The sequence below is a fragment of the Macrobrachium nipponense genome, chromosome 2 (genome assembly GCF_015104395.2).
Source record: "Macrobrachium nipponense isolate FS-2020 chromosome 2, ASM1510439v2, whole genome shotgun sequence".
Taxonomy (NCBI): domain Eukaryota; kingdom Metazoa; phylum Arthropoda; class Malacostraca; order Decapoda; family Palaemonidae; genus Macrobrachium; species Macrobrachium nipponense.
The window spans coordinates 83,309,428-83,324,933 of record NC_087201.1 but is presented as its reverse complement, the minus strand read 5'-3'; the positions used below and the strand labels follow the sequence as shown (position 1 = coordinate 83,324,933).

The 15,506-nt window shown below is 48.0% G+C and overlaps 1 protein-coding gene across 1 annotated transcript in view; it reads left to right on the top strand.

The window, feature by feature from the left end:
- Positions 1-8,309: 8,309 nt before the first annotated feature.
- Positions 8,310-15,506, top strand: part of LOC135220730 (uncharacterized) — a gene marked incomplete at its 5' end in the record, with an annotated part of 198,820 nt that continues 191,623 nt past the window's right edge. Inside the window, 1 exon segment of the mRNA XM_064258169.1 lies at positions 8,310-8,483. Within this exon segment, the coding sequence (XP_064114239.1) occupies positions 8,358-8,483 (126 nt within the window).

Below are 15,506 nucleotides of genomic sequence, written 5' to 3'. Positions count from 1 at the left end.
GAGTCCTTTGCCCGGTAAGGGCTCTCAAGTTCTACGTGCATAGAACTAAAGAGGTTAGAGGTTCCTCAGGTAACCTCTGGTGCTCTGTGAAGAGGCCAGAGTTACCTTTATCGAAGAATGCTGTGGCTTTCTTCTAAGGGACACCATTCGGGAGGCTCATTCATCTTTCCAGAAGACTGATTTGAGCCTCTTCCGAGTAAAAGCGCACGAAGTACGAGCCGTCGCTACCTCTCTTGCCTTCCAAAAGAACATGTCATCAAGGACATCCTCGATTGTACCTTTTGGATGAGCAACTCCGTCTTCGCCTCACATTACCTAAGGGATGTGAGAACGATCTATGACGATTGTAATGCACTGGGGCCATACGTTTCTGCGGACACAGTATTGGGGTCCGGAAGTAGCTCTTTCCTATTCCTTAGTTAGGTTAGTTAGGTTAGGTTGTTGTGTTTTTAGGTTGTGGTGAGTCTTATGTGAAGATCTCCCATCCGTTAGTTAGTTTTAAGGGGTTTCTGTGTATAGTTGGTCAGGTGGTGGTCAGTTGCTTCGTTGCCCTCATTTGTATGGCCTCGATGATCTTGTCACGCTGAGGTCTCGCACGCCGTTGACAGATCATCCAGAGCGCACCAGCACTACAGGTCTCCACCTGGCTGGCAACTCTGTAATTAAGCAAAAGCAGCCTTACGTGACAGTAATCACATAGTCTACTTTGCAAACAGGTAAGGAACCAAGATGTATATCATCTACTTAATTTTAGTTTTCCCAAAAATCCTATTCTGTCTTTTCCCACCATCCGAAGTGTGATTCAGCTATATATATATCTGTCAGGTAAGTGGCATGAACAAAATGTTTATTGTTATTATACAATTAAGTTTGTTCATACTTACCTTTGGCAGATATATATAATTAAAGTGCCCGCCCTCCTCCCCTCAGGAGACAGAGGCATTAATAAAAATATGAATAGAAAATGGGAATGGTTCCTGATATCCGCCTCCCAGCGGCGGGAATGGGTACTACCACCTGGCCGCCCACTGCGTGTGCCGCGAGTTTTTGAAATTTCTCCGTCGGACGTCAAAAGAAATACAGCTATATATATATCTTTGCCAGGTAAGTATGAACAAACTTAATTGTATAAAATAATAACATTGTTATGATACAATAAAGTTTTATGCATACTTACCTGGCAGGTATATATAATTAAATTCCCCCACCCTCCTTCCCCTCAGGAGACAGGGTTCAGAGAAAATCTGAGGAAAACGGGGAATAGTTCCAAAGTACCAGCACCACGGGAACGGGGTGGGCCAATCACCCTGAACTACCAGTGTACTAGCGTTGCCGCGAGTTTTGAAATTCTGCCAGTGCGTCAAGAGGATAAGCTATATATATACCTGCCAGGTAAGTATGCATAAAACTTTATTGTATCATAAAAATATCATTTTTCCTAACTATACACACCTGAGGTCCTATCTATACACATTAGGCCCACCTCATGCTACTCCTCATCTGATTCCTGGGCCAAAAGCAATGTGGGGTGCATACGTTTGGGTGGGCGGGACTCATGCCACCAAAGAATAATTTTAACTAACTAATTACCTTGTTCAAAAGTCTAGCGGACATTTTCCAGCCTTTGCTGAAAGTAATTCCCAGTGTAAAGGACCTGAGGTTAGTATAGTTAGGAAAAATACAATTTACTAAAAAAAAAAATTGTCAGAATATATGTGATCAGAGACAAAAATGACTTTTAATGTATGACACTTACCTGGCAGGTATATATATAGCTATATTCTCTGTTCCACCTGGCAGAAATTTTCAAAACTCGCGGCAAACGCTAGTAACCTATTAGTAGTTCAGGCAACCACCACCCCGTTACCGTGGCGCTAGCGCTAGGAACCGTTCCCAATTGGGTCAGATTTTCTCTGCCAGCCGAACCGGCAACATTGTTGGTGGTTCCCTGCTAGGATTTTCATTCTCGTTGCTGACTTTTCATGGATTTTTGGTATTGTACTCGGAAACGTTAGCTTGGCATTCGCTTTGGATTGTTCTTTAAAGATGTCTGATACTGGAAGTATGTTTAGAGTTTGTGTAAAAGAGGGGTGTAAGGTAAGGTTGCCGAAAGCTTCGGTCGACCCTCATACTATTTGTAAGAAGTGTAGAGAGAGTGTGTGTACTTGGGAGAATAGGTGTTTTGAATGTGAGAATTTATCAGAGAAGGAATGGAAGATATTTATGAAATATGTTGAAAGGCTTGAGAAAGATCGTGTAAGGAGATCTGTTTCTCGTAGTGAGAAGTCGAATTCTTCTGGCAAAAGGAGTGAATGTATTTCCTCTCCAGCTCCTAACGTAGAATTGGTAGTTCCTTCTCCCCAGGTATCTCCTGCGCCCGCTGCTGTATCGGAGGAGGCGAACGATACACAGATTGTGAAGGTGTTCGCTGCCCTTGCGTCCATGGGCGACCAGATACAGCGACTTACGGATAAAGTTAGTGCTTTTGATGTCAGTGAAAGTGTAGTGGAGGGGGCGTCTGATCGTCTCTCTCGTGCTCCTAGACCTAGACCTCTGTCAAGCTCCCAGACCCAAGGGAGAAGGCATGTCGACAGTTGAAGGGAGGCGAGAGAGGTTTTGTCGCAGTCAGGCGTCCCTTTGAACAGTCCTGTTGGCAAGTTCCCAGGCTGTTGCAGTTTCGCCACAGAAAAGGCGTAACTGGGAAAGTGTGCGTCCTCGGATGGTTCGACATCTGAGCGGGAACGTCGGTATTCAGTTGTGTCTCGCCCCCTCAAGGGGACTTTCAGGACATCGACTGCTCTCGAGACATGCTCAAGATCGTGAGGCTTGGAGTAGTCCGGAGGTTTTGTCCTCCTCGGGAGACGGGGACGCAGTTCCGATCAAGAGGAAGAGGATATTTCGTGCTAAAGAGGACTCAGTACGGCCTTCTCGTTCTTGGATTTCGATGAGAGACTCTCCTCCATCTTCTTGCTTGTCTTCCCCTCGTCTCTCTCCGTCGGGTAGAGTACAAGATCGCTCTCCGTTACGTCGCAGTCCTGCTCGTAATCCTCCTCCTTCGTCCTCTGCCATTCAGGAAGATAGTACGAAGGGTTTCTTAAGGGAAATGCAGTCTAAGCTGGCAGTTCTTGTGAAGTCTTGGGATGCTCCTGTGCAGGCATCTTCGAGGCGGAAGGACGATTTCCTTCCCGTTAAAGTCTTCTAAGACGGAAGACAAGGGTGCGTTCGCCGAGGACGCAGGACGCACTGGCGCTACGAGGACTGGGCGATCGCTTGGTTATTCAGGACGCAGAACGCAGGAAGAAGAAAATGTTTTGGAAGAAGCAGGACCGCAAACGTCAGGACTCGGGATCAATTGTGGACGCAAGACGCAGGCGGCAGGAAGCAGATGTGTCTACGATGGATGCAGGACGCAGGCGGCAGGACATCGATAGGCGGCAGGACGCCGATTCTTCGTTAGCCGCAGGACGCAGGCGGCAGGACGTTATTCCGTCAGCGAAGCGTCAATACGACAGTGATCTGCAAGACATTTCTTCAGCAGAAGAGGATTTGGATTTAGTTTGAGGAAAAGAATACGGACCTTCTTCAGATTACAAGATTCTGACTTCACGTCTTCTTTCTATTTTTTGAAGGAATTCAAACCAACAGCTCCTTTATTACTCTCCCTTATCGCAGTTTTCCAAGACTAGGACTCCAAAGAAGTCCTCTTTCCTTAAGATGACTCTGTCAATTTCGGCGAAGAAGGCCCTTCAACGTGTGAATGACTGGATGAAGGATAAGAAAGAAGCGGGGAAATACTCTTTCGCTTTTCCACCAGCTAAGTTAGCATCGAAGTCAGGAGTATGGTACGCTACTGGAGAAAGTCTAGGCCTGGGAGTAACCCCCCCCCCCTGCCTCCTCCCAGGGGGACTTCTCCAGTAATAGTGGACAGCTCACGCAGACAGGCGTTACAGTCTGCTAAGGTCTGGTGGACTTCGTCCGAGTTTGACCATCTTTTTTAAAGGGATTTTTAGGACTTTCGAAGTCTTAAATTTTCTAGATTGGTCTTTGGGAGCACTGGCGAACTCCCTAGAAGAAGTAGATTCGCAGGATATGGAAGCGGCTAAGAGCATTATGTCCTGCATGGACAAGGCTCTGAGACGGAACTAATGAACTGCTTCTTTGTTCACAGCAGGAGTACTAAGAGAGGTCGCTGTTGTGTTCTTTGCTTCAAAAGGGGTTTCAAACTCTCAGAAATCGGAGTTGCTGTTCTCATCCCCTTTTCGAACAGCTGTTTCCTCAGAGGTGATTAGGGATATAGCTCTCTCCCTTTCTCAGAAGGCCACTCAAGATCTTCTCTCTTCTTCAGTTAAGAAGTTCTTACCATCCAAGTTGGTTAAGAAAACTCCTAAGGAAACTAGGCCTTCGCAACAGCCCTTTCGAGGCAGAACATTCGCTCGACCCGCCTTTAGGGGTAAGAGAGTACGTACCCGCTAAAAGAGGAGCCAAGACCACCTCTAAACAATGAGATCTCAGTCCTCCAGACGACAGTGGGAGCCAGACTTCAAGGTTTTTGGGAAGTTTGGCAGAACATGAAGGCAGATCCCTGGGCTGTCCAACGTAGCTCTGAAGGGTAACAAGATTCCTTTCTTGAAGAGACCTCCTCTCGCAACATCTCCGAGAGCCCTCGGGGCAAATTACAACGATTTTAGTGAAGAAAGCGGCTCTGTGGAGCAAGTAGCTTCCATGCTAGAGAGGAGCCATAGAGCCTGTTTCTGGATCACGAATCTCCGGGATTTTACAACCGGTTGTTCCTGGTTTGCAAAGTCCTCGGGAGGTTGGAGGCCAGTTCTGGATGTAAGTCAACTGAATCTTTTCATAGAAAAGACCAAGTTCACTATGGAGACGAACGATTCAGTACTGCAGCGGTACGTCCAGGGGACTGGATGGTGACCCTGGACTTACAAGACGCATACTTTCATATTCCCGATTCATCCAGGAAGCAGGAAGTATTTAAGGTTTGTGATTCAGACAGGGTCTTTTCAGTTCAACGGCCCTGTGCTTCGGCTTTGCACAGCTCCCCAAGTGTTCACGAGGATGATGTCCAATGTGGCGATATGGTTGCTTCTTAAGAGGGATCAGAGTGTCTTTTTATCTGGACGACTGGTTGATAAGATCCCAATCAAGAAGTCAATGTCTGGAGGACTTGAATCAAACATTGAACTTAGCAAAAAGACCTAGGTCTTGTGTAAAACATGGGAAAGTCTCATTGAATCCCCAACAACAGATAGTTTATTTGGGGATTCAGATATAGTCAGTGACTTTTCGGGCTTTTCCGTCCCCCGAAAGGCAAGCCCTATGCATTCGGAAGGTGCAGGTCTTTCTAAGAAAGACCGATGCTCAGCAAGAGAGTGGATGAGTCTACTGGGCACACTCTCTTCGCTAGAGAGGTTCATTTCTTTAGGAAGACTGCACATGAGACCTCTACAGTTTTTCCTGAAGGATTCATGGCCAAGAAAATTGCAAACCGGATTCCTTCCAGTTTCTAATTCCTGCCGAAGTGAAGGAGGAATTAAAGTGGTGGCTAACTCCAGCAGGTTAGCAAGAGGGATGTCGCTTCAGCAGAAGAGCCCAGACCTCATCTTGTATTCCGACGCGTCGGACGCGGGTTGGGGAGCGACATTAGGCCCTCAAGAGGTGTCGGGAACTTTGGAGCAAGGAAGAAACAAGTTGGCACATAAACAGGAAGGAACTGATGGCAATTTTCTTGGCCTTGAAGCACTTCAGAGAGTTGATTCGAGACAAGACAGTGCAGATCAACTCGGACAACACCACGGCTCTGGCATACATCCACAAACAAGGAGGGACTCATTCTTTTCCCCTTTACAAGCTGGCAAAGGAAGTTCTGCTTTGGGCGGAAGAGAAAGCGTCGTGCTGCTCACCAGGTTTATACAAGGAGAGAAAAATGTGAGTGCGGACCTGTTGAGCAGAAGAGAACAACTTCTCTCGACGGAGTGGACGTTTGCACATGGAGGTTTGCCAGAGCTGTGGAAGTTGTGGGGCCATACCGGTAGTAGATCTGTTTGCCGACAGCCAGAACAAAAAGGTTACCAACCAATATTGCTCTCTACGGTTCCGGCCAGATCAGGAAGCAGTGGCAGGTCGACGCATTCCTGATGGATTTGGACACTTAGATGTGTACGCTTTTCCTCCGTTCAAGGTACTGGGGAAGTTTATGAAGAAGTTCAGGGAGAGCCAAGGAACGAGGATGACCTTAATAGCCCCGTTTTGGCCGGCCCGGAAAGTTGGTTCACAGAGGTACTGGAATGGACAATAGATACGCCAAGGACTCTTCCTCTAAGAGATAGATTTACTCAGACAACCCCACTTCGACAGGTTTCACAAGAATACCCTCGCTCTGGGTCTGACTGCGTTCAGACTATCGAAAGTCTTGTCAGAGCGAGGGGATATTCTAGAGAGGTGGCCAGTGCAGTGGCTAGTGCCAGAAGAACCTCCACAATCACAGTATAATCAGTCGAAGTGGAGAAGGGTTTCCGGAAGTGGTGTGAAGACAGAAAGTGTCTTCATCCAGTACCTCTGTGAACCCAAATCGCGAGACTTCCTTCTATACTTGAGGAAGGAATTGGGTTTGTCAGTTTCGACAATCAAAGGTTATAGAAGTATGCTAACCTCAGTGTTTAGACACCAGAGATCTAGACATCTCGAATAACTTAGACCTTAGAGATCTGATTAGGTCATTTGGTACCAAGAAACAACCCCAATGCAGGCCACCTGCTTGGAACCTCGATGTTGTCTTGAAGTATTTAACCTCTAGCAAATTCGAGCCTTTAGAGAAATCCTCTCTGAGAGATGTTGCTAAGAAAACTATCTTTTTTAGTCGCTTTGCAACGGCTAAAAGAGCTAGTGAGATTCAGGCTATATCGAAGAAGGTGGGATGGAGACATGGCAACGCAGTGTGTTTCATTCCAAGAAGGTTTTCTTGGCCAAAATGAATGAAATCCAGCTAATCCTTGGCCAAGATCCTTTGAAGTTTTGGGTCTGTCTGAGTTAGTGGGGTCACGAGCAAGAAAGAAGTTCTCTGCCCAGTGAGAGCATTGCGTTTTTATATGGACAGAACAAGAGAGATCAGAGGGAATTCTGATGCTCTGTGGTGTTCAGTTAAAGACCCAGTAGACCCATGACGAAGAACGCTCTAGCCTTCTTCATGAGAGAGTTATTAGAGAAGCTCATATTGTTGTCAAGAGCAGAGCTTTGGTATTTTGAAAGTGAAGGCTCATGAAGTCAGGGCAGTTGCGACTTCATTAAGCTTTTAAAAAGAATTTAGCCCTCAAGGAAATTATTGAATCCACATATTGGAGAACTAATTCAATATTTGCGTCTCATTATCTTAGGGATATTCAGACAACCTTTGATAATTGTCAGACGCTAGGTCCATACGTGTCCTCTGGTACAGTATTGGGCAAAGGAGTTACTACCCCATAACCTTCTTTTAAGCTAGTTGATTTTATTAGGTGATGGTGTTTGTGTTTTTTGGTCGTCTGAGAAAAGTGTTCGGTACTTTTATCAGTCTTGTTAGTATTATCTTGTGTGGTGTGTGTAGTTCAGGTAAATGATCTATTACTAGCTTGAATGCCGTGGCATAAGAGGGCTGTACGGTTCTGTCAACACATTGGTCACGTCCAGTTGTCAGTTCCAGTCTTAGCTTCTTCAACATACAGGACACTTCCTTGTTGAGAGCTCCTAAGGTTTAAGCAGGCTTAGAGGCAGGACCTATGAAGTCAGCTACCTTAGCAGGTAAGGAACCTAGATTTTAAGAATAATATTTTAATAAAATATTTTTATACTCTAATAATGTTGCTGTCTTTGACCCACCTCCAAATGTGTCAATCAGCTATATATATACCTGCCAGGTAAGTGTCATACATTAAAATGAAGTTTTTATGTTAAAACAAAGTTTAATGTATACTTACCTGGCAGGTATATATAATTTAATTCCCACCCTCCTCCCCTCAGGAGACAGGGTTCAGAGAAAATCTGGCCCAATTGGGAACGGTTCCTAGCGCTAGCGCCACGGTAACGGGGTGGTGGTTGCCTGAACTACTAATAGGTTACTAGCGTTTGCCGCGAGTTTTGAAAATTTCTGCCAGGTGGAACAGAGAATATAGCTATATATATACCTGCCAGGTAAGTATACATTAAACTTTGTTTTAACATAAAAACTTCATTTAATTGGATTTGAACTTTTGACATTGTATAAAATGTGTATATTCTTACTTTGTATAAAACATGTACTATATTCATGCATTTTTCAGACTGGTTCCCACTGATTGAAGAAACTCTTAAGGTATCACCAGTTTATAATGGAAAACATCCATAGTTTGAAGTACTGTCCCTGGATGACTGAAGAGACCATAAATCTTAAGGAATATTTTGGGGCATATCATGAGTTAATAGACTCTGTATCAGGTCGTCCTCATGAAGAAAAGGTATGTACAGTATTATAAATTTTGCATTATAGGATTGAATCAAATTTGTTCCTACACGATATACAAACCCATCGGTCCTTTACATGAGGAATTACTTTCAGCGTAGCTGGAATTATGGCCGTTAAATTCTTGAACAAGGTGGTTAGGCAGTAGTAGTTACCGTGTGGCAGGCAGGTAGGCCCGCCTGCCCGGATGTAAACACTCCATTTTTCTTTCAGCTGTCTTCCAATGAAGACATATTTTTGTGAGCTCTTGCTGACTGACCATTGATCATTTTCCCTGTGGGATCTTTAATTTTTTATTTTTTATATAAATATGTATATACTGTGTTTGATATTAATAATTGATTGAATTTAATAATTGATATGCAAACCCACTTTTTGTGATAGCCTTTCTACTTTGTGTTAAGGGTTGGCGGCAAAGGTATGCCAACGTCGTTATTAGTACATATTTTCGCCCTTTAACGTTAGGACGAGACATGTTCTCATCCAAAATTTACGCTTATGCTTTGGGAATTACCAAGGGGAGCTTCAGAGGTTTGTCCTTTGTTTTTTCTGGTAATCCCTCTTCTCCTTCATCTTTTCATTAGCTATCAGATGAAGGTAGTAGAGGGAGTGTGTGGTGTTGGTGTTTGGGGGATTTCCTCTCATTTGTTCCGACACGGCATACAAACCTTTGTCCTTTTACAATAGGAAGGTACTAGCGGCAGCTGGATAGGTCGTAAGCTTTCGAACAAGGGGTTCGGTAGTTAACTGCTTGTCCGACAGGCGCGCGCGAGCGCGACTGGGAGGTAAACAAATCACTTTTGCTTTCGGCCTGCTGGCGTGTGGACGTGTATCATCGCTCTCTGCCCCGCTTCATCGTCGTTGCTTTCGCATGGTTGTGTTTTTCTTTTTCTATTTATCTAGTGAAACTGAATTGTAAGTACAATCATTTCATATTTATTTCCATTGAATTCAATTGTGAATTAAAGGATCTTGGTTTCTCCACGCCCTCCGATTACCCGAGTGCCGGGACTGAAGGGCGTAAGTGTGGGGAATTTCATTTTCCCAGAAAGATCCTGTATTGTGTCTGCGGTGCGAGCGGGAGAGCGTCGTCCGCGTATCCTGGTTGGAAATGTAGATAAAACGTAGTAAGTGCTCTTTTCATTTATATTTTTTTTGACCTATGCTCGTTGCCGAGGGCGGAGAGCGTCGCTCCGAGCGTATATTTTGGTTGGAAAAGTGTAGATGAAAATCGTAAGTAAGTGCTCTTTTTCATTTTATATTTTTTTGGACTGTATGACCTTTTTCGTTGCCCGCGAATGCGCTCGGCATGAACTTTTTCTGTATTGGAAGTGGAATTGCAAGTACAGTATTCTTTTTCATTTTCATATATTTATTTTGATTGTAGCAATACTCATTTTGGATCAGTATCGAGCTTACCCGAAATTGATCCTTTCCCCTTTTTTTTTGAATGAAGTGAATCGCAAGTGCAGTTCTTTTCATTTTCATATTTTATTGAGATTGCATTGTTTACTTGGATCAATGTTTCCGCTATTTCCCGGGAATTGATCCTTCCCCTTTTTATTTGTATGAAGTGAAATCGCAAGCGCAGTATTCTTTTTCATTTTTCATATATATTTTGATTGCATCAATTCATTATGGATCAAGGTTTCCATTCATAATCGGGAATGGATCCTTTTACCTTGCGCTCGGTACCGAGGGCGCAAATGCGCTCGATCCGAGCCCTTATTCATTGTGAAGTGAATCGTAATGCAAGATTCTTTTTTCATTTTATTCCTTTTATTATTGATTGCATCAATATTTATTTTGGTTCAAGTTCCGCTCAGTCAGGGAATTGATCCTTATGCCCTTGCATTCGGGCCGAGGGCACGATTGCTCTCGGGCTCTTATTATTATGTTGGGTACATGGGGTGCTGTGCGGGGGTGGGGAACGAGAACCCCCCCCCCCCCCCCCCCCCCCCCCCCCGCTCAGCTCCCCCCAGATGGCCCTTCCCCTTGGGGGGGGGGAGGTTATCTGCGTTCTTCTCCTCGCCCGATCCGTCGAGCGCGGGGGAGGGCGCTCGGTGCCCGATGTACAATTGTATTCGGGGTCTTCCACTCGTTCGGAGAGGGCTCACCCCCCGCGCGAGGGACTTCCCCCCCCACTAATCGCTACTACTGTTATTTCCGCAGGTGCTACTGCCACGAGGGTGGACCTTGGTGAGGTATGGGCGTCCTTCCATTTGCAGGGCGTGCTAGTGTCCAGGGCTGCGGTTCTTAGTCTGGCCTACTGCGGTCACCCATGGAGTGGTGACCACGCTCCAGTGACGACGTCCCTCCTCACCTGGTGTACTCGCCTCACGTGGTAACAGTCTTGCCTACAGCCGCTGTGAAGTGCCGTTCGCCGTACCGAGAGGGGGGCGTGCCACCGCCGCTCGTGGTTGCCGCGCTGCCGCGACCACCACTTCCGCTGCCCTAGAGCTCGCCCCTGGACCTGCCGCCGGTTACCAGGATGTTGCTGGCTGCTGCTCCACTTCCTGTGTTTTCCGGTGCTGCCTGCCGTACCTGCCGATTCTGGGCTGACTGTCCATGCACTGTCCCTCGGTTGCTGCGCTGGCTGTCCCTGCCGTTGCTGCGCTGGCTGTCCCTGCCGTTTGCTGCGCTGGCTGTCCCTACCGTGCTGTGCTGGCTGTGCTCTGAGATGCCCATACCTGCTGAACGTCGTCCCTGTTCGTGTGGTACTACCCCAGACTTTGGTCTGTCTGTACAGGTGCGTCCGGGCCCTGTGGCTTCGGCTACAGCAGCCCCGGCTCTGCCCTGGATGGCAGATCTTACGTCTGTCCTGATGGAAGCTGACGAAGAATAGGAGGAAGGTGTCGTCGTCATCATCTTCTTCATCGTCGTCGGCTGCCGCCTCTTCCCCTTCGACTTCTAAGGCTTCACAGCCGAGGAAGAAGAAGGTTGCCTCCTCCCTCCTAAGAAGTCTCCCTCGGGAGCTTCTCGGGACCCGTCTCACCTCGGTGGGACGGGAGGGTTCCTTCCGCTGGTCCTCCTGCTCCTTCGGAGCGGGGGCCCGCTCTTCTTCCGCAAGGAAGAAGACTACGGGGACCAGAAGGGGTACCGGCTAACACCGGTACTCTCGCCTGGTGTCAGTGGTTCTGCCACTGCATCAGGGTCCGTCTCGGCCTCTCGTTCGCGGGAGGTACCGAGTGTACGGTCACCTACCAGCGACCGTGCAGCCAGGAACCAGACCTCGGAGCTCGCTCAGCGTCAGGGTTCACGGCACGGGGCGGAAGACATGGTGACAGCCGCTCACGCGACTCTCACCAGACCAGCTCTCGCTCTCGCGGCGACCAGCTGGCTACCCGGGGACGTGACGGTCCACGACCGGCCACGGGCTGAGGCTGGGAAGAGGTCCTCCCGTTCGCCGGTGCCAGCCACGGCTGGAACCAGCGACGTGACGTGCCGTGAGGACAAGCACCGGTCTCACTGTGACAGTGGAGCCTGCAGGTCGCCTGACCGTCGCTCTCACAGAGAGCGATCGGGTACGGCAACCAGCACCAGCTCTTCTGACACTCGAGATCGGGGCCGCTGTGCTCAGTCCAGCCGTTCTCCACAGCGAGACGGTTCGACCAGGCCTGCAGCTCGATCCCGCCACCGCGGGTTGACGATCGCCTGCAGCCCTCCAAGCCTGCTGGTTCTGCCAGCGAGCGAGGAGGGAGCGTCAGGTCTGCCTCTCCCGTACCTTCAACCTCCTCGGGTTACACCGGGAGGAGCGAGGTATTTGTGGAGTGATCGTGAGGGTGCGCCCCTCATGGTCCCCAACACGACGCCCTACGTGCCAGCCGGTTCTTGGACCGGCCAGGACGTATGCGGCAAGTGGATGGAGAAGCCGAGAGGGCTGTCGCTGTTCCCCCTTCTTAGGAGAAGTTCTCGGAAATATGCTCTTGTTCGAAGGGCTTAACGGTCCCACTCTGCAAGATCTGTGGACTTCCGAGATCCAGAGGAACTTTGCCGAGGTTATGGCGCTGATTCGTCAGTACAACGACCTCGGGGAAGGATCGCCGCTCCCACCAGCAGAGCCACGTCTCGGCTCGAGTCGTTTTGGGGCCCGAGAGGGAACCCAAATCGACGGTGGGTCTGCCGCGATCGGAGCTTGCCGACTGTGTTGAACCAGGTAGTCTCTCGTCTCCGGACAAGAAGGCTCTCTCAGTTCTGGCCGGTCGAACAAACTACTTCACCTCCTCTACTGCGACAGAGGCGTTTCTACGTGTCTTCGGACACCGTATTTGAATACCCCTTCGGTCCTCCTGAGGTTTCGACCTCGACGAGGACTGGAATGAGTCGGAGGACGGTATCGGCTCTCTCCTGTCAGGTGTCGATCAGCCCCACCCAGACGACGTTCACAGTGGCGGCAGACCCTTACCTACAGTATGAGTTCGTAACCCTCCTCGGGAAAACGTTTTCTCCTGACGATACGTTTTCCCAGGCTCAGAGAGGCCATCGCCATAAGGCGATGGCTGCTCCTTTTCTTCTCCAACTGCTAGTTCCGCTGGGAAGGCGAGCCAGTATTCCAATTCCTCCCCCATTCCCCTCTCTCCTTACGGCTACGAGGGAAAGGGGAGGGATCCTACAGAGATTTCTCTGTAAGATCCCACGTTAGGGGCTGCGCTACCGGGGGACCTTCGGGTCCTACCTGACGTAAGCCCCGTCGTTGAGGAGGGATCCTGCCCCTTTCTCGATTTCTACGGGAATCGAGAGGACCACCAGCCGATATCGTTTGACGAATTCGGTGGGTTTCGCAGAGTGCTTAGAATTCTACGGAATTTCTAGCGCACTCAGAGTGTTCGAGTTTTTTACGATCTCCAAACACTTAGGCGAGACCACGGTCCAAAGTGAGCGAGAATCCCTGATAATTGTTACACGATAATCGGGAACCTCGCTTATGCTCGAATTCCTGTAATTTCTAGCATTTGGAAGAAGACTGCTGCTGGAAGAAGGGTATCTCACAGTAGGCGATTAACCTGGAATAGAGAAGAACGGACAGGAACTTCCAGTTTGGCTTGAACTATCGTCTTCGGTATTCCGTTCACCATTGAAGCTTTCCTTCGAGAAAGACTTCTCCTTCACTCTCTTGACTAGAGAATTTAGGATGGAGGTCGTGGTACAGAACCTACAAATATACTACGTATATTCCCCTCCCCGCGACATGATTCTTTTAACAGTTGAATTGTCCGGGGGTAGGCGCATACCGTAGTTAACTCTACGGTTTGTGACCGAGACGAATTGTATCTTAATTGAACTGCAACTCGGGGTGTTTCCTGCAACCTCCCAGCAGTTATCAGTTTCGATTTTAGATACTTGGTATTGTCATGACAACACCAAATCAGCTTTTGTATTTACCGAAATCCGTTTCGGTTAAATATAATTGCTCGAGCGTATTCTTTATGCTCGATGGTTCTAGCCGAACGCATTCCTTCGTGGAATAATGGATTACCTGGCAACTCAGGATGACGAGTCACCGAGAGCTACTGCGTATTGGACTGCCTGATAGCGGCTCAGTATCAGCTAGGTCTCGGAGATGCACGGTCGGTTACGTCTCTCTCTCCCCTGGTTTGATTGACTACCGAACTGTATCTCTGCCCAACAATCATGGACTTAGGTCTGATTAACGGGGATTCTCGCAATAATGAAGGACCATCTACTGCTGTGACGCTCGATTTCATCGCCTTCGACATTGCGAGAATTTTCAACAGAGATATCTCTTGGACTCTTTCATCTTTCTGTTTACCGCACGGTAACAGAAGTCTGTACTAGTCACCCGCTGCATCGCACCGCGATAATGCGAATGATTTTGCAGACATCTGAGTTTGTCTTCAAAATATCTCGTATTCGTAGGTGTGCAATTATTCATTGCTCGCCCCGAATTAACAGATATGTCAGAAGACATCGCCTACTCTCCGACCTGACAGCTCTACTTCCAAATGTTCAGCCCATGAGAAGCAGTTCTTCAGGCAGTATTTCCCTGTCTTCATTACTGAAAAGCGCTCCGCTTTATTGCAACTACGATCCTCACCGGACAGCAATGAATAGCGGTTAGCGTTCTCAGTCTTTGTAGCACAGGTTCAGAATCTTGAGAATCCTTCTCTCGGTTCAGCTGTGAAGACGTAGGTTGCATTTTCTGTACACCTTCGTCTTCAACGACACATAGTGTTGTTTCTCCTTAGCCGAGAATCAACTATACTATGAGATATCTTGCCATCAGGGACCTCGGTCTCTAGAAGGCAATTGACTTTCGCCTGTTGGGCACATGCCTTAAGAGAGTCATCACCTTGCCTTCTGGCATCGGTGACGAACAAATTATTTGTTTAGTCTCTTGGCATAACCCTTTTAAGGCGAAGGTCACGTGACTTGCTCGGTGCTTGGACAACTTGCCTCCTACCGAACGCAGTCAGTCGGCAGCTGTCAGAGCGCCCAAGTCTGTTACGAACTTCGCTGTGGACTTAGTTCGGTTGTTCCATAACAGTCTTTTCTTCGTCCTAACGGCTTGTCACAGTACCCATACCATCGACACCCACCATTGAGTGTCGGTGTCCTATCCACTACCGAGAAGAACAACTTCGCTGCAGACGGATAGACCAGTATGGGTACAGGACATCACCGAAGTCGAGAAGAGGGATAGGTCATACGACCATTCCCTTCTTTTCCTCTGAGGTAATTGCATGACTTTTCCTGCGAAGTCAAGCATCCAGATGGGGATTCGTGACGCTCGATTTTTGTACCGAATTCGTAGCGAAGACTCTGAACCCTTCGGTTTCCTGACGATCGGTTAGAGTCCTTCACAATCCCCTCCCTAATGGACTTCACCGCCTTCGATGCGAAGGAGATGCTGCTTTGTCCTGTGAAAGCGCGACCGCGCTTTCTGAAGAAACTCGACATCCCAGGCTGAGTGTTGAAGACTCTTCGTCAGCACCAAGATGACCTAGAAGTACACTCCTCGAGTTACACAAGAACTTCTCCGTGGCGCAGGTACTGAAGG